This window comes from Sebastes umbrosus, chromosome 3 (assembly GCF_015220745.1).
Source record: "Sebastes umbrosus isolate fSebUmb1 chromosome 3, fSebUmb1.pri, whole genome shotgun sequence".
Classification (NCBI taxonomy): domain Eukaryota; kingdom Metazoa; phylum Chordata; class Actinopteri; order Perciformes; family Sebastidae; genus Sebastes; species Sebastes umbrosus.
The window spans coordinates 7,066,438-7,086,156 of record NC_051271.1 but is presented as its reverse complement, the minus strand read 5'-3'; the positions used below and the strand labels follow the sequence as shown (position 1 = coordinate 7,086,156).

Genomic DNA, 19,719 nt, shown 5'->3' with positions numbered 1-19,719 from the left:
CTCAACATGTTCAAACAAAAGCTGCAACAAGTCATAGTTGACTGCTGTACTTGCTGACCAGCCCTCACTTCTCTCTCTCTCTTCCATTTTTACAAAGAACATCCAGTAATCCGCCTTTTTTTGTACATAGTGTTTATTAATGTACCTATGCTGTTTTTAGCCATTTTCTCATGTGTTTGTCATACTGTATTGTATCTGTGCTGTTTGTGTCACTTGTGTGGCAGGATACTTCTGGCAGGATGCTTTGACAGGAAGATACAGAAGAAATACATCATTTTTTAATTGAGGCATTCAGATTCTCACCAATACACAGCCCTAATTTAGAGATGTAAAATATGATGAAGATTGTGTAATATGATTGGAAGCTTATGAACAGTTATAAAATGGACCTTGAGGTAAGACTCTCAGGTGTTTTTCCAGGGTCAAGAATGATTTTTGAACCTCACATTAGTAATCAACTAATCTACAACAACAGGGAGAACAAGGACCATCACAACAACAACACAAATTTAAATATTAAAAGAGACATTCTGTATATTTTAATAGAAAGTGAGACAGAAATAAACACACAAAAGATTTATCCCAATCCTCCTTCGGTCATGTAAATACCACCCTGGTGAATTCACACAGTGACTTTATCACATGCTGTAGTTATCCACCTCTTTGTCTCAGAAGCACTGATAGGAGGCTGTAAGTCCTTAAAGGAGCAGTGTGTAGGATTTAGTGGCATCTAGCGGTGAGGTTGCACCCCTCCGTTTCCAAGCGTGTAAAGAATCTACGGTGGCCTTCAGGTTCAGCAGAAAACAGGAAACTCTGGTGTCACTCTGAAAACATGAAGGCCACACCAATGTTTATCCTCCTTTTCTGCCGTTGCCTGTCACGATTTCGTTTAGCTTCATGTTTCTGCTTCTTTGACGACGAGGATTCATGCTCCCTTTCTTTTTCTTGTGCTAAGTAATAAGCACAATCCTCCATTTGTCAAAATTTGGGTTCTCAAAATTTTCACAACACTAAATGGTTAGCCAGCAGCACCAGCACCAACTTATTCCTCTTCTTTCTTCTTCCTCCGTCTTTCAACCGGTGCATTCGCAACACCAAATTTAAGCTGCCACTTCAACGTAAAACCGTGAAAGTCTCTCTCTAGAGCCAGTGTTTGGCTTGTCAGTCCTGTGCTACTGTAGAAACATGACGGAGCAACATGGCGGACTCCGTGAAAAGCACCCGCTCCCTATGTAGCTAGAAGAGCTCATTCTAAGGTAATGAAAACACAATGATTCTCAAAGTCAGGTGATTATACACTAATGAAAACATAGTTATGAATAATATATTCCATTATTGCTAATAGATCCCCCTAAATGCTATTCGCTGGACCTTTAAGTCATACCCAATAAAAATCTTGGGGTATGTGCAACATAAACTTTGAGCAACATGACACACTGTGCACATCTCCTCGTCACCAGTCACAGAAATAGTTTCTTTAAAGCCTTTTCAAAGATGAGGTACAGAATGGCCACAGCCACATAAACACATAAAATATCCACAAGTCCTAATTCGGTCACATTGAGTCAAAAGTCATTCAGGAAAAGATTAATTTCCATTAAATGCTCCGTTCAGCTGAAATATTCCTCACAAGAAGTCCCTAACTCGTAGATTTTGTACCTGGAAGGGATGCAAAACCTGAAGCAGCACAATAGTCATTCTTTTCCTTTTAGCTGCCAAAACAAAAAGTCCATTCAGATGTTGTCGGCAGCAGAAATGTATGTGGAGAGAAAGTTCTTGATCTCAGAGACGTGCTTGGTCTCTCTGATGGTGGTGTCTCTGCTGCGGACTTGAAGCAGGCCGCTCTCCAGCGTGTTCTCGCTGATCACCACGGTGAAAAGCACTCCCATCTCATCGTACCTAAAATGCATCGACGCAGAGACGCACATCAGTCTGCAGCAAGACAAACACTGATAATTTGCTGCTAATGAGCAATTTTTCTTCCTTTACAACACTGAATTGTACTTTACTTTACGTTCAGCTGCTCCATTGACGTTGGCTGAGTGTCGAGATACCCGGGCCACGCAGAGATCTTAGCCTCCATAAACTCCTGCAGCAGCCCTTCACAAACCTACAAAATAATGAAATACTCATTATTATACGTTCACTGATGCCTACGCAGCAAACAAGTTCAATTAAATACTTTAGTGCTGATTCTATCATCAGTTGACTCACTGTTGGGATGTGTATTCACACAGACTTAATCAAGATAAAATAAAAACAATTGATCATAGATGTTTTTCTTACCTGCCTCAGCTCCACAGTGGCTCCCCTGCCAATGTCTAAAGCCACTTTGACTGGAGCCAACACTGGATGCAACTTCAGGACCTGAAATCAACAGCGAACCCAAGCTCAGTGATAGAGGATCACATCACAAAAGAATGAGACGGTGGAATAACATATTATCATTTTTTTTACAAGTGGGTCAGCGGTGGTCATCACCTTCCTCTGCACCAGCTTCTGCTTGCCGTCTTCTTTTTTCTGCTGCTGGAGTGAGTTGGACATGAAGGCCATCACACCGCGGTCCATGTTCCCGGTTACCGAGACGATGTGAGTGTCTGACTTACGGCCATCTCGACTCTGAATAGTGTTTATAAAGACAATTAACACTGCGTGTGATTACCTTGAAGAAAAGCCAAAATAGCAGCAAATAGCTGCTTTGTGATTTTTCTGGAAATATCTCCATGATGCTGTCAAGCGTGATTGCTTTGGCAACCTGACAGGTAAGAAACTGAATGCAGACATAGAAAGCACACATACAAAGTGTCCTGTCATGAAGACACTAAAAAAACAGATATGCAGGCTGACCTGTAGTTTGGAACGGACTCCTTTGTGTGTGTGCAGCAGCTTGGCGTTTCCTCTGCTCCACAGCGTCTCCAGGGGCTCCTGTCCCCACGGGAACCTGTAAACGATCCTCACACCACGAGACGCCGTCTCGAGCTCCTCCTCTGGGACGTCACTGCTGCTGAAGTCTAATGGAGACAAGGCAAACTGGAAAGACATGGCATGGGTTGACCAGAGTTCATGTAACTGAAGATTTAGTAATATTTACAATCCCTGACTTCTCCCCAAATTTCCTATCTCAGTGTTGATTTTTGAAGTCTTAAAGTTCAAAACATCAGCGGCTTTCTGGAGGGAAATTTTATGTTTGGGGGCCTTGCAGGAAGATCAGGGAGGTTATCTTTGAGTAATAAAAATGAGTATCAATGATGGGACGTCATAAGATATTTTAGACCGTTTCAGACTGAACTTGGAGTACTTATAAATGAATACATTCATCGTAGACCTTCATATTTGATATTTCCACTTATTGTACTTCTGTGTTTGTAGTACTGTATTTCCTACCTTGTAGGTGGTTATAAATATATTGTAATCCAAGCAAAATCTACAAAACACAAGAATACATGTTTCCTACGTGCTGTTTCCAACATATAAAAGTGTGTGTGTGTATCTGAGTAATGACGAGGATCTGTTCTGCTTACAATCATTGCTCTGAAATACTCCTTCATATTTAACAATACTCACTTTCCTCCACCACTTCAGTCTCTGTCGCGTCCAGTGATCCAGCCACTGGGAAGAGGTACGAGGAGAGCAGAACCACACCAGAGACGTCTGGGTGACCTCAGCCGGGCTGGCAGACAAAGAACCATTACTTTATAATTACAGCAGCATTAAACACACTTTTTAGCTGTTAACTGTATTCAAATATACTTTTTTTATTAAGAAATAGAGCAATGCTCTATTATCTCAGAAAACCAGGGCCAGTTTGCCCTCTAGTGGTTAAATAATGAACAGTGTACAACAACATGAATGCAAACAATTATTGACATGAAAACTGATATGATCAGAAGAGCTAGTTTGACTGACTGTAGGTGATGTGCTGCAGACCAATCTACAGAAAAGTGAAATGGTTTTGTTTACCAAATGTAAGGAGATAAACAACATTTTTACAGGACATTGTTTTTGGAAATGGCCACAATAACCAAAAAGATGCTAGACTGTCTAATCTATTTATAAATACATTACATGTTCATACTGATGTACCTTTTCATAGGATTAGCAGTCAGTGAGTTGTACATATTGCTAGCATTCCATGTTCAGAAGAGTGGGTAGAAAAAGGTTTAATAATTTATAAAAGACGTTATTTTTTTTTGCACACATTACTCAATTACTACGACCACATACTTGTCTTCATATAACATACAGGTGGTGCTAACATAAAGTCATCAAGCAATATTGAGTATGAAGGAGCAAAAATAATTTTGCTCTCGTTCCAAAATCTCATCTGGAGAATCTGTAGTGCCAGACAGTCTGTCAGATAGACAGACAGACAGACAGACAGACAGACAGGCAGGCAGACAGACAGACAGGCAGGCAGACAGACAGACAGACAGACAGACAGACAGACAGACAGACAGACAGACAGACAGACAGATAGAGAGACAGACAGACAGACAGACAGACAGACAGACAGACAGACAGACAGACAGACAGACAGACAGATAGAGAGACAGACAGACAGACAGACAGACAGACAGACAGACAGACAGACAGTAGATGAAGCCTCACCAACCGGAGCCATCTGAGGGCTGGAAACACAGACCAGTCTCAGCCAGGCCGAAGGGCAGCTTCCTGTTCACCAGCTTCAACGAGGGGACAAATTGCTCCAAGGCACCTGAGAACAAAACCAGACTGAATTACTGTTGTGTTTGTATTCAATTCTTTCTAATTTTGTACTTCAACAAAGATGATTAACATTGTTTGATAAGTCAATTGTTTTGTTACAAGTTGAGGATAGATACCACCAGTTATGTTCCCAAGAGTGATGCACTATCCTTTTGTCCCTCTATAGACTAAACTAATAGGGATGCACCGATCCAACCTTTTCAGTCCAGATACCGATAGCGATACCTGGGCTTTGGGTATCGGCCGATACCGAGTACCGATCCGATACCAGTGTTTAATCAATAAGCTGTATGCCTCACTGTGTGGAAGTGACTGGGATCATTCTTTTATGTGTACGGCAACATCAGGCTACGCTTTGCTAACTTTTTAAAGCAAAATGTGAACAATAAATACATAGATATAAATGTATTTAATTGTTCTTTATTATTAAAATGATAAATCATACACCAGTAACTTGGTAACAAAAATCTTCAAAATTAACAGGAATTACAATTCAAGTGTAACCCTTTTTAATTCATTGGTCAAAACTTAAGCAGGAATTAAATATACAGTATATTATGTATGTAGTTTATAAAAATAAAATTGACTTGAATAAATCTGCCCCATTGTAACAGATATCTGATCCATTATCAGTGCATCCCTTTTATAGACTGATATCATCAAAGATGAGGACAGGTACAAATCCCAGCTCCTTTGCAGACTGTTAATGTCCTAACCTCAACCACAATGATCCTAAACTTAAATATAATATCTGGTAGGTGGAGTTGAACTAGGATAGACTCAACCAAGGTCAGATTTTACTGGAGCTCCATGATGGTTTGCTGAACCAAAGATGGTCTATCTTGTAATCACCTTGCTATACACATACTGTTAAGAATTTCCCGGTAAAATAACAGTAAAGAACTGGCAGCAGGGTTGCCTTTATGTTACTCTAAAATTAACACTATTATACTATCGCTGAAATCTACAGCTTTGTACTGTTAATGAAAAATACTGTTTTTTTTTATTAATTTCAAAGTATTTTACAGTGAATTTACTGTTTAAAAATATATTATATGTCTGTTTTTCACCTTTATTTTACATTATCTTACTGATTTGTTTGAATGCACTATTTATTTTTTACATACATTTTAATAAACATTATTTTTTGCGTAGATGAATAGACTTAGCAGGTTACAGACAGGAATAGTCACACTAAATACAATTAAAGGCACTTGTTAGGAAAAAGGCTATAAAATATACTTGTTGACACTTTTCCCCAAATGTCTGTCTATGTAGTGAAGAACAGAGCTAATCCACAGATTTTCCAATCATGTACAATGTACAAGCCTCACATGTGCAGATCAGGTCCCAGAATTCAAACAGTGTTGTTTACAGTGCACCAAACTTCATGTCATCATAATCATCATACAATATGTCATGCAGGACTCTACCTTGCAGGAAGTTTGTCCTCAGAGATGGAGACCTCTGAATGAGCATCTGCACCTTCTGGATGAGCTGCTCTTTGCTCAGATCTTGCTGCTCAAGTATGTGTTTTAAATGTTCAGACTCAACAATCCCCAGTCCATCTGTTGCTGTGTCCTTGCTGCTGCTGCTCAGAGTGTTTATCCCAAACACCTGAGCTGTGGAGCTGGTCACAGAGTGCCACCACTGCTCCAGCAGGTTCCTCCTCAGCTCCATGCCCAGAGGACCATAGCTGCAGCTCATCCCACACCTAAACAGCTCTGTGTTAGTCTCACCAGGTGAGACATAGTACCTGTCCACACAGAGCTGCAGCAAAGTCCTCACCTCATCCAAACCCTCACTGGATGGTGATGCACTGCAGTGTCTCCTGGTGTGTTGCTGCAGAGCAGGTGTTATTCTACACTGGGAGGTTTTTAATATGCAGAGGAGTCTTGATGGGACGTTTCTGACACAGTGAGACAACATGATGAGAAGCTTGAGAGACATTCAAAGGTCGTCTAGTGTAGTGATGACTGCTCATGAGTAAAGTCCAAATAAACCTTAAAAACTACTGTAAAATACACCATTTATGTTAAAATGATAGTTGTTGTCACACAGTTAATGTTCATAATCGCTGGAGAAAGTTTGAAATTCACAGGAACTACATGTGACATGTGATCCGGAAGTGAAATCTTTACATCCGGGTTACGAATGCTTCGGTCAGATGGTGCATTCAGGGTCTTTCTGAAATAATCAGTGTGTTTAGATATATTTTAACATACTTCATATTCAGTATAATTTTGACAAAAATAAGTGATTTTATAATGTTTTATTTAATAGTTAAATTAATGTCTATATTTTTAAAAGTTTTTTTTGTACTCAAGTAGTATTGCTTTTCATAATTATTATTAATAATATTATATATTAATAATAATATATATTTTATTATATATTATTATTATATTATAATATATATTATATATTATTATATATATTAAATTATATATTAATAATAATATATAATAATATTATATATTAGTTTTTTCCCCCAGGCCATCAGACTTTTAAATATCTAATTCATACACCTCACACAAAAATATATCTTATACTGTATATGTTCTTAATGTATATGTTCTTAATATGCCTGTATATGTTCTTAATATGTCCTTGTACAAAGTATTTCCTTTTATAATTATAATGTAAATTAAATTGTAATGTAAATGTAATATAACTTATTTTAATGGAGCTTCCCAGCAAAAAGTATTTCACACGTTTGTACCTGTAAAACCGGCGTGACAATAAACATCTTGAATCTTGAATAATAATGATAATCAAAGGAACACCAAAAATAGTCCCAGTGAGGTAAATCATATACCAAAACAACGTATAATATCGTCTTGTTTCAATTAAATAATTTTATATATGGCGTCAAATCATAACAGAAGTTATCTCGAGAGGCTTCTCATATTGTGCAGGTCTAGACCGTACTCTATATTTATCTTTATTTTCTTATATAATGTTTTTAGAAGCGTTGTCCCCATTGTCTGGAATAAAATGCTTTTTTTTTTGCTTTAAAGTAGTAGGACCGATATCTTTAGTAGTAATTTAAAGATAATATAAAAAAATACTGCAACCAGCCTCGTAAAAAAAAAAATTCACAAACGGGTAGTTTAATTACGGTAGCTGCAGCCCTGAATTTAAGTAATATCTTATGTGCACCGGACAGTTTAGCTGTGTAGAGTAAGGTAGTGGCTCCAAAAACGTGGAGCAGGAACATCCAGGTGTTGCAAACATCCATGATGCCCAATAATTCCATCCATCTTCAACCGCTTATCCGGGATCGGGTCGCGGGTGCAACAGCTCCAGCAGGGGAGCCCAAACTTCCCAACAATCAGGGTTGGAAATTAGCACCAGCCAAATTCTGGCTGCTAGATTTGTCTAATGATTAGATTATGAAATCCACCAGCCACAGTGGCAAGTGGACAAAAAGTTAATTTCCAACCCTGCCAATAATGTGTGCATTGTTTTAATTTCTGTGCAGCATTGTTTCTGACAAGTCAGCTCAGTATTGGTATACCAATGCAAAGTGATCCACATGAAAACAATCCCAGTTCTAATAGTTCTTGCTACCCAACCTTCCCACACAGTCAACACAACACACGGATCCCAATTTCTTATTTTTATTTAAAAGGGTTACACGCACCCTTTTTGTATGATCTTCATAACATCACTTTAAAACATACCACAAACTGAAAACACTGCATTACCTAGTAAAAATAAATTACTGAGGAATGTAACAAAAAAAACATCCAAGGAAAAGTGCAGCAATCATAATTGCACTATAGGAGACGTGTCTATGACTCCCATTTAATGCTTCTGGGTTTAGTGAATATTTCCAACCCTGCTGTAAGCAAAACAAAGTTAAACAGTACAAAGGATAATAATAATAATAATAATAATAATAATAATAATAATAATAATAATAATCATATTGTAAGATTTCAAGACTAAACCAAAATCATGTTGGTTCCATATATTGTGCGGATATCATATCTACTGAGGGAAGGGTGGTGGCATGGGGTAGGGCACCATTGGTGGTGGGGGTGGTGGCTGTTGGGCCTGTGGTGGTGGTGGCTGAGAGTTGAATGGGAATGGTGGGTGGTTCATGCCATTCTGAGCGGCCCTCTGCATGGCCCCGAACTGAGGGGGGCCCTGGAAGCTTTGATTACCAAAAGCACCCACCTGGTTTGCTGGAGCACCAAAATTACCCTGTCCGTTGCTGTTGCTATAATTGTTGTTGCCATAGCTACCACTAGAGTTACCACTGTTACCTCCATAGCTGCCACCATTCTGGGCCTTATTGCCACCAAAAGCACTCTTCGGCCCATTGCCAAACCCTCTATCGCTGTCCCTGTCCCTGTAGCTACTACCGCCAAAGTTGCTCCTCCCACCCCCGGAATACCTATCCCGACGGTCATCCTTGTAGCCACCTCTTCCCCCCCTTCCGCGACCTGCATGAGATGAAGACAAGAGAGGGACAAAAGAGAGAGTAGAGTGGGTGCAGACTATTAATACACTGAACCTACAACAACATGGCAGTGATGCTAAAGCCTCGATTATACTTTCCGCAACCGCGAGTATCCGCATTATGTAAATCTCATCATCAGAGGGTGTACACGTAGGCTTTGTGCAGATGTTCGCGCATCGGCAATTTGTTGTGGCCGCACAGACAGCGATCTACTGCGCATGTGTGGAGCTCGTCCTCCAAGCGGACTGTATAAACAGGACTACTCTGCGTTTGTGGTGTCAGCAACTGTCCGTGTAGATGTCCATTCGGGAGTGTAAAACTTTGGTTATGCTTTCCATAAGGATGGCTGCACGGACATGAGCTGATGTGGAATCGTGAAGAGGAAATGTTTGGATCTTTTATACTACGTGCAGGTTTCTCCTTGCGGCAAACAGACATTCTCAAAGCTCCTCAAAGTTTTCTGCCCATCCGCGTAGTTAGAAAACTCTGGATGTGTACGGACAGGCAAAAACCTGCTGCACGGAACCCCCGCGAAGGGCCATGTCTGATGGTGTAACATCTCTTTGGCCATGCGGACACATGGGACCCTCGCGGATGCGGCAAGCATAAATAAAGCTTAATCGAGGCATAAGAGACACTGATAAGATAAATAAAGCCTCTTTTGCCAACCACTGCAAGCATCTGACATGAGAAGAATCTCAACTACTGCATAAGAGATAATTAAGTGCTTTTAAGAACATTTACGAAACAAGGTAAAAAGTCTAAAAAAGGGCTTCTGAGACAATGACAAGCCGAAGATTATATCATTTCATCCAAACCATCTGGGATATTAGTTCCTAATACAGAGGCGTACAATATGAATCTTTGAAATCAATAGACAGTCATCAAGTATCAATTCTCATATCTACTAAAAGATATCTTCCTTGAAAAGCATTATTAATGTAAACAAGTATCAGATCTTACCTCCTCTGTCCTCTGCCATCTGGATCAGTTTGGGGTTAATGGCCTGGTTGGCCTCGCGGAGCACAGAGATCAGGTCACTGGCTTGTTTCATGTTGTTGGGGGTGAAGAAGGTGTAGGCAGTGCCCGTTTTTTGACTTCGGGCAGTGCGTCCAATGCGATGGATATAATCCTCGGAGGAGTTAGGGTAGTCATAATTGATGACAAATTTCACATCCTCCACATCTGTGAAAGTGTTGCAGTGTGGCAAAACAAAACATGGAGGCCACACAGGATTTTGCACACCACAACAGCCAGATCAAAGGGACAAGTTAGCAACTGTGGAGGCTGGGGGGAGAAGATGGTCATTAGGCTGTGGAGGAAACGTGTTAAAGACAACATGAGATTGTGTATACATCTACTCCATGGGAATACTACTGTGGGAAGAGAGAAACGATGCACACTCCAATTGCTTACCATAATCAAAAAGATCCAAAAGACATTCACTCTCCCTTTTGTTAACCAAGGGAGAAAAAAAAAATGGATTTAAGTCTTACCATAAAGGAGTATGCATTCACTAGTCCTTTCCCAATGCAGCGAAATCCCCCACAAATTGTCAAGTGACATCCAGGAGCTTCTACGCAGTTGGGCCTCGATATGCACTGGGGCCTCTTCATGTGCCAATATAGGACCATTCTGGGGTACATTTTTGCAGGTCCGTTTTTCCCAGTACACTCTCAAAAGAAGCTTGATATTAAAGGCCGCACTGCACGTCTTGCCAAGACAAAATAGACCAAGTACTAATTTGAACAGGGGCCCCCTTCAAAAAAAATGAAAAAGGCCCAAGCATTGAACCCTGTGGGACCCCTAACCGAGCACGGAACAATTCCCCCCACCCCCTTCATCAGTCTCATCAAGGCAAGATCTTCCAAGAAGCCAGTGTTCACTTGAGAAAATGTCTCTCGTTGGCAGGTCTCGACATGACTATAAAACGCAGGCGAGGGAGGAACTTTGGTTTGAGCTGTCTCACTCTCTTTCTCTTCTCACTAGAGGTTCCCACTACCCCCTAAACACATGTGCCAGGTCTCATCAATTTTCAGAGACAAGTAAAAGATTTCAAACTGCTCTCTCCATATGAAGAAATCCAGCACTTTGACGGGAAAAGAAAACAACTGAAAGCTTAGACAGGCTCACAAGCACCCATGCTGTGTGATACAAGCTCCGAAAGGTAACAATTGTTCCAAATCTCAAACAAGTGACTTGCAATACAGCGCTCTCTAACACAACAGCATGCAAGGCAAAAGTCACAACATCAAGCATATCTTTTTTTTTTTTTTTTTTTTAACGTTTGAGTTGGAAACAGCTGGATGGCAGTTGTCAGGTGAAATCCATGGACAGAGAACAGATGTGTGTGTATTTCAACAACATATCAGAGACGAAGGCTTAGCCACACAGCCTTTTGAAGATCTCTGGCACACAAGTGCTTTCACCTCTCTAGGCCCACTGGGTGGCAAGCCAGTTGAGCACTTCCAATATGTCATCCTTCTCCCTCTCGAGGCCTGGGACTGTCATGCCTAGCGCCTGCCACAAAGACTCCACCTTAAGGTGAGAAAAACTCAGAAAAATGCATAGAAAAGTTAAAGAAAGCAAACCCACTTTCTTTAAAGTAAGTGAAACACTGACAAGAAAGTGGTGCTACTCAATGGCATACTGACCCAAGCCACGCGAGGCCACATCTGTGGCGATGAGGATTGGAGCTTTACCATATCTGAACTCTGAAGGGAGATGGACAAATATTTACTTCAATTACAGAACAGCCTGTGAGAAGGATTCATAAATATAAATATATATATATATATATATACTTTTTTTTTTTTTTTTTAAACCGTATCTTGAAATGTGATTTATTAAATCTCACCATTAAGGACCCAGTCCCTCTCCTGCTGGCTCTTGTCTCCATGAATTCCCATTGCTGGCCACCTGTGACAGACAGATTGAACTTTAAACACTAATGCAACAACAAATAAGAGCAATGAGAAAGAAAAGTTATCATTTGGCATCGCCTGAATGTTAAATTTCCAGATGAATAGAATTAAAATAAACATTTTTTGATGGGAGGGAAGAGGAGATCCTTACCCATCTCTTCTCATCCTCCTGGTGAGCTCATCACAACGCCTTTTGGTCTCCACAAAAATAATGGTCTTGTTCTCCTTTTCACTCATTATCTCCTCCAGCAAACGGATCAGTCTGACAGAGAAGAGACAAAGAGGGAGTTAAGACAAAACTTAGTTGACAAAATGTAGTCTGTCACTGCAACAGACATTGTGTTTCTACTGATGCAAGTACAGTCACACACATATTTAAGATTAAATAAACAATGTTCTTGAACTACTTGCCTATTTAAAGCATGTTTTGAGAGGAAAGGATAACTGTAACACATATGGTCATGGACTGATACAAAGTTTTCCTCACATCAGTTGACTGACTAATGCTAATAAAGAGGTATGAATTCATCTACTCACTTGTCCTCCTTCTCCATGTCATTGCAAACATCAACTATCTGGAGGATGTTGTGGTTGGCACTGAGCTGCAGTGCGCCGATGTTGATCTGGACGTAGTCCTTTAGGAAGTCCTCAGCCAGCTGGCGAACTTCCTTAGGCCAGGTGGCGCTCCACATCAGGGTCTGACGGTCTGGCTGGTAAGGACAAAAAGGAGGACTTCGACACTATTTTGCAGCTTCAAAGTCAATTTATCCCTCACATTTAACTTTTTAAAAATGTAAGGATGCACCGGTCTAATATCTAGTATTTCTAGTATAACAGTTAATCTGGGTTCTGAAGTATGAGTGTTGGTTGCAGGTTCTTTGGTTATGTATTTAATTCCACTCTTTGGAGCATAAACAAAGCAGTTGGGTAGTAGTCATGTTTGCAACAATTTAATTACTCTGTGATTGTCTCATAATGTCAATTGTCTGCCAAGTAAAAGATAATAATATACTTACCCGAATTTGTTCCACTATCTTGCGGATCTGAGGTTCAAATCCCATATCCAGCATGCGGTCTGCTTCATCCAGCACCAGATAGGTGCAGCGACGCAGATTGGTCTTACCACACTCCAGGAAGTCAATGAGACGACCCGGGGTAGCGATGCAAATCTCAACACCTAAAAAAAACCCCAGGGAAAACACAATATTATATATTTAAACTTAAAACCAATCAAACCTTAAATCATAAAACAAATCCCTGATTGAAAAGAAGAGTCAAATGAATTGTATTAACATTTACATAGTGAAAATAACAAAGTAAGCATACCCCTCTCAAGGTCCCTGATTTGGGGTCCTTTGGGTGCACCACCGTAGATGCAGGTGCTCTTGAGACGGGAGGCCCTGCCGTATTCAGCAGCCACTTGTTGCACCTGCTGAGCCAGCTCACGGGTTGGCGCCAGTACCAAGCACTGAAGAAAGATGGATACAATTTTTCAAAATCATAATTATTTTGTGTATTGCATTGGGCTGTTACAGCTACTTTTTATCCATTCATGTAGGACAATCTTTAAACAGAGCTAAGTAACTTCACAACAACCAAGAAAGAATGATCCGTGCAGACAACAACTGCTCCGTTTAAACTTGCTCAGTATAGCATGACAAGCTGGGATAACCCTGCTGATACCATAATATTATGGTACTGCTTGGACAACTTTGTCACCAAAGAAAAAAATCTTCTTGCAGCCAGGTGGAACACAAGACATACACAAACTTAACACTAAAGATAGCAGCTTCACTGGTTTCTTATTTGTTTGGCACACCGTATTAAATTTCTGGAAAAGGTGTCAATATGATATGACGATATGGGCCTTCAGTTATAATATTATGATAGCTTAAAAGTAATTTCCTGTTCTACAAAAATTGGACTGTCAACAGCATCCTGTGCAGAGAGAGAAAACCGGTCTGATCACACAAAAGAATAATATATTTTTAAGTGTACTTACAATCGGTCCATCTCCATGCTCCAAGAATGGCTGATGTTGGATGTGCACAATAGCAGGCAGAAGGTACTAAAGAAAGAAAAATAAAGGACTGAGCTCTAAATATACATTTTAACTCATAGTGCACATGTATCAGTGTTCCAATGAGCACCAGCTGCCTGGTAGTCATTAACATCCACAACATAGCAACAGGATATATTTCTTCCCTCAGCTGACGAGTGTTGACATTGTTTAAAAGGTCTGTATTCACATCATTCTGTTCAATTTTGAGCCAATCATTCTTGGCAACCTAGTCCACCTGCTTTCGAATGGGTCTTAACATTTGGCAAAAGTGTTAAGTCTAATGACAGACAACAAATTTATCTCATATGGGTGCTGGGTAGGCTTGCTGCAGTAGTCGGTGTTACCGGTGTTACACTGTGTTCGAAAATACATCGATTACATACACCGCCCCCACCATAATTTTTCTTTTTTTCATAGAAATAAAACCCATTTAGTTAATTTTTTGCGTACCAGCGCCCACGTTCATCAAATAAAAAGACTCCAATTTGGAAAAAACTAAGCATGTTATCAATACATACGACGACGGATGCTACAAACCGAAAGAGGAAGTGTCTGCTCCGTACTGAGTCTTAGCACAGAGTAGCAGGAGTCAGATTTCACACAAACTGGACGAGGGAGAGGGATTTGATGTCAAAGCAAAAAGCAAAAGCACTTATTTGGCAATATTTCGGATTTAAACCCAATACTGTAAGGGAACCATAACGTTAATGAGGAGCGGTTACAGCCTGTGTGGGCTCTGCGGTGCCGGGTGGAAACCTGCAGCCCCACAGCAAAAGCTCGACCGGAGAGGCCAGACACACAGCCATCCGACATTAAAGATCAAAGTAAGCGCTCTGCAGATATCGAGCATCGTGATTTCTTGTAAAATGTCCGGTGTAATCAATAACATCGGTGTTGTTACAAATTTATTAACCGGTGGGAAAATGTCCTCACCGTGACATCCCTCGTGCTAGGTAGAAAGGGTCTGAAAAATCGTAATTGGAAAATACTTCACTTACTGCAAGGGTTTTCCCAGACCCAGTTTGAGCGATGCCAACCATGTCTTTGCCACTCAGGGCTACTGGCCACCCCTGAGACTGGATCGGAGTTGGATCAGTCCAGTTCTGTTTGGCAATGACTTCCATGACGTAGCCTGAAGAAATAAGATATGCAAGTTAAATTGTTGAACATCAAACCTTCTGACAATGACACATATAATAGGTAAAGAGCTATTCAAGATCATTTGTGTGGTGGAGCATTTCTACTCACTTGGAAAAGCAGCTTCATGGAATTTTATAATTGGTTTGGGGCAATCTCTGCCTTTGACTGTAACTTCTTTGTTTCTTCGGTACTGTTCAACCTCTTGCTGGAATTGAAGGAGGAAAAAAAAACGTCCACTGTTGATATATATATACTCGCATGAATTAAAACTGAGAAAAGAGAAACAGCTAGAAGCAGGTCTTACAAGTGATCTACGCGTAGCATCTGGATGTTCCTGGTAGAAGTTCTTTTGAAACTTTGGAAGCTCGTCGAGGTTCCAGTGCTTCTTTCGCAGCCTCTCACCAGGGTTGCCAAACTTTCCTGGAGGAGGTCCGCCCCTATTACCTCCTCCACCACCACCACCACCAAAACGAGGGGGTCCTCCACCTCCACCATACCTTGTGTAAAAGAGTGGGACACACAGCATTAAGCACGGCAAAAGATTACGCTTATTAAAGGGGCACTCCACAAATTTCTCACATAACGATAGGAACTCGGCAAGTTGTCCTTCACGGGGGACGTATATCGATCTGAAATCAATTTGCAAGGTAAATAATCTATTGTATCGATACTGAGAATTTGCACCTTGTATTTAAGCACGACAAATGTTATATGGATGTATTTTTTAGCACTTTTAATAGTGAAGTTCCGGTTCATTCTCCCTGTGTATGACGTCATCGACATGCGCCTGCAGCGCCAATCCAGAAAGACGATAACAAAAAAAAGCATAGCTGATGGCGGGTAAGAACCAGACGAGCGAGAGATTTTCAAGCAGTTTTTGAGGTCCAGCGTGTGGAAACATTTCGGCTTTTTCAAAAAGGGAGCTGTCCTCGACAAATCACTCGCTGTTTGCAGAATATGCAAAGGCCAGATAAAAATACAACGGCAACACGACCAATCTTTCCACGCACCTACTGAGACTCCATGCATTATATTTTTCAAAATAAGAACAGAAGCAGATGATTAAACCACTGTTCTTTCGACCTGAAGAGAAGTTGGTTCATTACATCTTTGTGTAGGAGCCAAAGTGTGTATTTAAACTGTTGTTTATTATTATTATTATTATTATTTTTTTTTAGGCTGCACACCTTCTTTTTGTTATTATCACTTCCGCGGTAATTGTCACAGGGGTGTGGTTTCACCTATTTTTACCTGTTCACTTGGACCGCGAGAGTCAGACAAAGAGGGTGAGATAGGTTTGGATATTTTCTGTTGACCGTCACTTCACGTTTAGTTATTCCAGTTAGCCTTATTGTTTGTAATTCCTTCAATCTCTTACGATATTTTCTTACACCCCTATTATGAACATGCAATACTAAATCACTGGAGGGAAAGTATTGTAAACTATACACACGTTTTCCTCTCTTCCCAGTTTTCTAGTTCCACATAAATTACACAAAATGGGTAACTTAGGGGCTTTACATTAGTGAACAGCTTTAAAAGTCAGTATAATGTGGAGGACGCAATCTTCCAAGCAGATACATAGTTTACACCTTAGAGGCAAAAGTTGGAACTGAAATACTATTTGTTTTTACAAATATTACATAGACTAAGCTACTGGAGTTACCCTGCACTATACTCATTTTTAGCAGTCTCTTCTGCACTATATTCACTTTTTTAATAGTCGTGTATCACAGCTGTTACCCTGCACTATATTCAGTTTTATCAGTTTTCTTCATCTCCTTGTATTTTTATATCTGGTATATTTTTTGTACTTTGCACTACTAACTTTTTTACTGCCTTTTTACTAACATGTTTTGCACTATGGAACTGTGATGCTGGAAACTTGAATTTCCCTAAGGATCAATAAAGTTACTATCTATCTATCTATCTATCTATCTATCTATCTATCTATCTCTAACAATAGTTGCTTAATAGCTTGCTACACTTTAATTTAGACAAACCCAACACTGTTTACAATACCAAATTTAAGTGTATGAATATCGCCCTACTCATAAATAAATAAATAAATAAACACTCACCAGTAAATTACATTAAACTGTCAGATTACTGACTTGAGATTTACTTAAATTATACATGAGAAAAGTATAACATTCAATTACATTTATTTTTATATAGCAACATGGCTCAGTTCACAAAATTTAGTTTCACAACAAAACTCCTCATCTCTCCTGACACATCAGATGATTTTGCTGCCACTTACACTTCATAGTGTTCAAACACACAGAGAGAGACACTGAAGTCTCATCCGTCACTGGATTTAAATGAATGCCTCTGACTGCAGTAAATGCAGAAAAAATAAAATAGTGTCCAGGTCCTAACATCTGTCATTAAAGGAATGTATAAAAATAAGACGCGTCTTCTGATTAATCTAAAAATTGGACTTTTACAGAGAAATTTGTAGCTTTGTGTAGTACAACTTTTATATATGGAACTCATCTTATGAGCTATTCTAGGTGACACTGCTTGCTGCTAATAAAGAACGACTTTTTAAAAAATAATGTGGTCGTCTCCGACACTAATCTTCATCTCTGTATGTGCATCCAGCAAGAAGACCCCACTGCGTCACATGACAACGACCAGGCTGTTGTGCAAACTGACACAGATATCATATTTTCTTTTCTTCTGTACTGTTTTTTTGTATGTATTTCATTGTTTTTATGCGATTGTTTTCCACTGTTTGGTGTACTTCTTGTTGTTGTTTAACTTTTGTTGTATTTTTAAAATGATGTTAGTTTAGATCTTTCTTCCTTTTTTGTTATTGTTTTTTTCTCCTGGGGTTGGGGGAGGTCCTTTGTATAAGCCTGTGGCTTCTTGACCTCACCTGACACATTTCTTGTTTTCTTTTTCATTGACTGGATTTTGTGCAGTTTTATATATGTGCAAATAAATAAATAAATAAATAAATAAATAACTCACCAGTAAATTACATTAAACTGTCAGATTACTGATTTGAGAGTTATTTAAATTATACATGAGAGAAGTGTAACATTATGGGACTCAGTTTATGAGCCATTCTCGGGTGAGACACTACTGCTAATAAAGAACGACTCGTTAAAAATAATGTGACACTAATCTTCATCTCTGTATGTGCATCCAGCAAGAAGAGACCCCACTGCGTCACATGACAACGACCAGGCTGTTGTGCAAACTGACACAGATATCATATTTTCTTTTCTTCTGTACTGTTTTTTTGTATGTATTTCATTGTTTTTATGCGATTGTTTTCCACTGTTTGGTGTACTTCTTGTTGTATTTTTAAAATGATGTTAGTTTAGATCTTTCTTCCTTTTTTGTTATTGTTTTTTTTTTTCCTGGGGTTAGGGGAGGTCCTTTGTATAAGCCTGTGGCTTCTTGACCTCACCTGACACATTTCTTGTTTTCTTTTTCATTGACTGGATTTTGTGCAGTTTTATATATGTGCAAATAAATAAATAAATAAATAAATAAATAACTCACCAGTAAATTACATTAAACTGTCAGATTACTGATTTGAGAGTTATTTAAATTATACATGAGAGAAGTGTAACATTATGGGACTCAGCTTATGAGCCATTCTCGGGTGAGACACTACTGCTAATAAAGAACGACTCGTTAAAAATAATGTGACACTAATCTTCATCTCTGTATGTGCATCCAGCAAGAAGAGACCCCACTGCGTCACATGACAACGACCAGGCTGCTGTGCAAACTGACAGAGCTGTCGTTAGCTGCCATTTTACCTCCAGTAGACAGAGATACAAAGAACATCACAGATACGCCACAGCAGGGACGCTTCACCACATTAAAAACACGGTGTTTTCACATCTAAATACACGAGTGTGTCTAAATAACAAACTAGTAGCGACATAAACAAGACAACCGTCGTGGTTAGAGAGTAACGTTAGCAACCAGTAACGTTAGCAACCAGTAACGTTAGCAACCGTTATGCTAAACTGGTTGATGTCGGTTAACTGTCAACGTTCAGAAACACTTACCCTCTATCTCTGCCACGATCTCTGTCTGAAAACCCAGGCATTATGTGTAGCAGAGTACTGTAGCGAGAAGCAGACTTCGTTTAAATCCTTTCAAACAAAACAGAAGATAATAATCTATGAGCTAAAGGCGGCTCACTCAGGCAAAACAAAAAGAAAATGCCGGCAGACAAAAAGTCTGTCTGGAGAGACGGATGTGACGTAACACGGAGGGGCGGATTACATTGTATCAATGCGCGTCAAAACAGTGGTGGCACACCCATGGTACTATTTTATCGTATCGTAAATTCGTGAGCCTGGTTTGAATGAATGAATGAATGAATGAATGAATGAAAGAATGAATGACAGTAAAAAAAAAATCTA

At 39.7% G+C, this 19,719-nt stretch overlaps 2 protein-coding genes across 4 annotated transcripts; both read right to left on the bottom strand.

Moving 5' to 3' along the window:
* Positions 1–508: 508 nt before the first annotated feature.
* On the bottom strand, positions 509–6,876 carry polg2 (polymerase (DNA directed), gamma 2, accessory subunit). The gene is made up of 8 exons (XM_037765933.1): positions 6,159–6,876; positions 4,609–4,714; positions 3,565–3,670; positions 2,848–3,030; positions 2,482–2,619; positions 2,287–2,367; positions 2,010–2,110; positions 509–1,899 (listed from the first exon to the last, which is right to left on the bottom strand). The coding sequence occupies exons 1-8, from the start codon at positions 6,673–6,675 to the stop codon at positions 1,734–1,736; spliced, it is 1,398 nt and encodes a 465-aa protein (XP_037621861.1). The 5' UTR covers positions 6,676–6,876; the 3' UTR covers positions 509–1,733.
* Positions 6,877–8,332: 1,456 nt separating this feature from the next.
* Positions 8,333–19,568, bottom strand: LOC119485177 (probable ATP-dependent RNA helicase DDX5). 3 transcript variants are annotated; one of them, XM_037764536.1, is made up of 14 exons: positions 19,360–19,568; positions 15,627–15,819; positions 15,431–15,527; positions 15,181–15,314; positions 14,123–14,188; positions 13,447–13,588; positions 13,137–13,297; positions 12,658–12,830; positions 12,272–12,382; positions 12,054–12,115; positions 11,851–11,910; positions 10,160–10,381; positions 8,639–9,179; positions 8,333–8,605 (listed from the first exon to the last, which is right to left on the bottom strand). In XM_037764536.1, exons 1-13 carry the CDS (start codon positions 19,398–19,400, stop codon positions 8,722–8,724), a joined length of 1,920 nt encoding a protein of 639 aa, XP_037620464.1. In that variant the 5' UTR covers positions 19,401–19,568; the 3' UTR covers positions 8,333–8,605; positions 8,639–8,721. The 3 variants fall into 3 exon arrangements, with proteins under 3 accessions (XP_037620464.1, XP_037620465.1, XP_037620466.1); XM_037764537.1 differs by having other exon boundaries at positions 8,333–8,622; positions 8,656–9,179; XM_037764538.1 differs by having other exon boundaries at positions 8,333–8,619; positions 8,656–9,179.
* Between the last annotated feature and the right edge of the window lie 151 nt (positions 19,569–19,719).

What these genes read in the sequence shown, in the direction of transcription:
- LOC119485177 (XM_037764536.1), bottom strand. Translation starts at nt 19,400, where the DNA reads ATGCCTGGGTTTTCAGACAGAGATCGTGGCAGAGATAGAGG. An exon ending in GACATGGAGAAGGAGGACAA is followed by an intron (nt 12,383 to 12,657) that starts GTGAGTAGATGA and finishes CTTCTCTGTCAG; the next exon opens with ACTGATCCGTTTGCTGGAGG. An exon ending in TGTGGCCTCGCGTGGCTTGG is followed by an intron (nt 10,382 to 11,850) that starts GTCAGTATGCCA and finishes ACACTTTCACAG; the next exon opens with ATGTGGAGGATGTGAAATTT.
- polg2 (XM_037765933.1), bottom strand. Translation starts at nt 6,675, where the DNA reads ATGTCTCTCAAGCTTCTCATCATGTTGTCTCACTGTGTCAGAAACGTC. An exon ending in GACTGAAGTGGTGGAGGAAA is followed by an intron (nt 3,031 to 3,564) that starts GTGAGTATTGTT and finishes ATGTCTTTCCAG; the next exon opens with TTTGCCTTGTCTCCATTAGA. An exon ending in ATGGAGCAGCTGAACGTAAA is followed by an intron (nt 1,900 to 2,009) that starts GTAAAGTACAAT and finishes GATGCATTTTAG; the next exon opens with GTACGATGAGATGGGAGTGC.